Here is a 454-nt window from a genome sequence, read left to right on the forward strand (position 1 = left end):
GTCTACCTCTTTCATTCTTTTGAAATTTCCTATTTTCTGAAATTATAATTTCTTCTTCGGATGCTTCTTTTGACTTGTGAAGTTAGGACAGCTGAAGCTGGGAGAACTACTTGACACACCACCTCCTGGTTTAGATGAAGCTATTGTAATTTCAGAGGTAAGCATTATGTGCTCTGCTTATGTTCCTTGTTTTATTGCATTTTTGGGCTTCATATTGACTGCAGAAAGCTCTTGCTAGGTGATGCAAATTCTTGAATCACCACAATATAGTATGTTTACTCGAATAGTCTTTAATGCTGGCCCATCGGTGAGTTGGAATTTCTTCTTTTATGTTATGGCACTTCATATTTGAAATCAACCCAATGAACTCCAATTGATGGGAGGCTTTTTCAGGGACACACACTGCAACTTTTGTCATTGCCCGACTTCTTGGATGCATCAATAGGCAAGATAT

General features: G+C 38.1%; 1 protein-coding gene across 1 annotated transcript in view; it reads left to right on the plus strand.

Moving 5' to 3' along the window:
• Positions 1–450, plus strand: part of LOC110425517 (ATPase GET3B-like) — a gene marked incomplete at its 3' end in the record, with an annotated part of 6104 nt that extends 5654 nt beyond the window's left edge. Inside the window, exons 7-9 of the mRNA XM_021440440.2 lie at positions 83–157; positions 239–307; positions 394–450. Of these exons, the coding sequence (XP_021296115.2) occupies positions 83–157; positions 239–307; positions 394–450 (201 nt within the window). The remainder of the gene's footprint in view (positions 1–82; positions 158–238; positions 308–393) is intronic.
• Positions 451–454: the final 4 nt, after the last annotated feature.

Source organism: Theobroma umbraticum, unplaced genomic scaffold (assembly GCF_002168275.2).
Source record: "Theobroma umbraticum cultivar Fairchild unplaced genomic scaffold, ASM216827v3 scaffold_81.0, whole genome shotgun sequence".
NCBI lineage: Eukaryota > Viridiplantae > Streptophyta > Magnoliopsida > Malvales > Malvaceae > Theobroma > Theobroma umbraticum.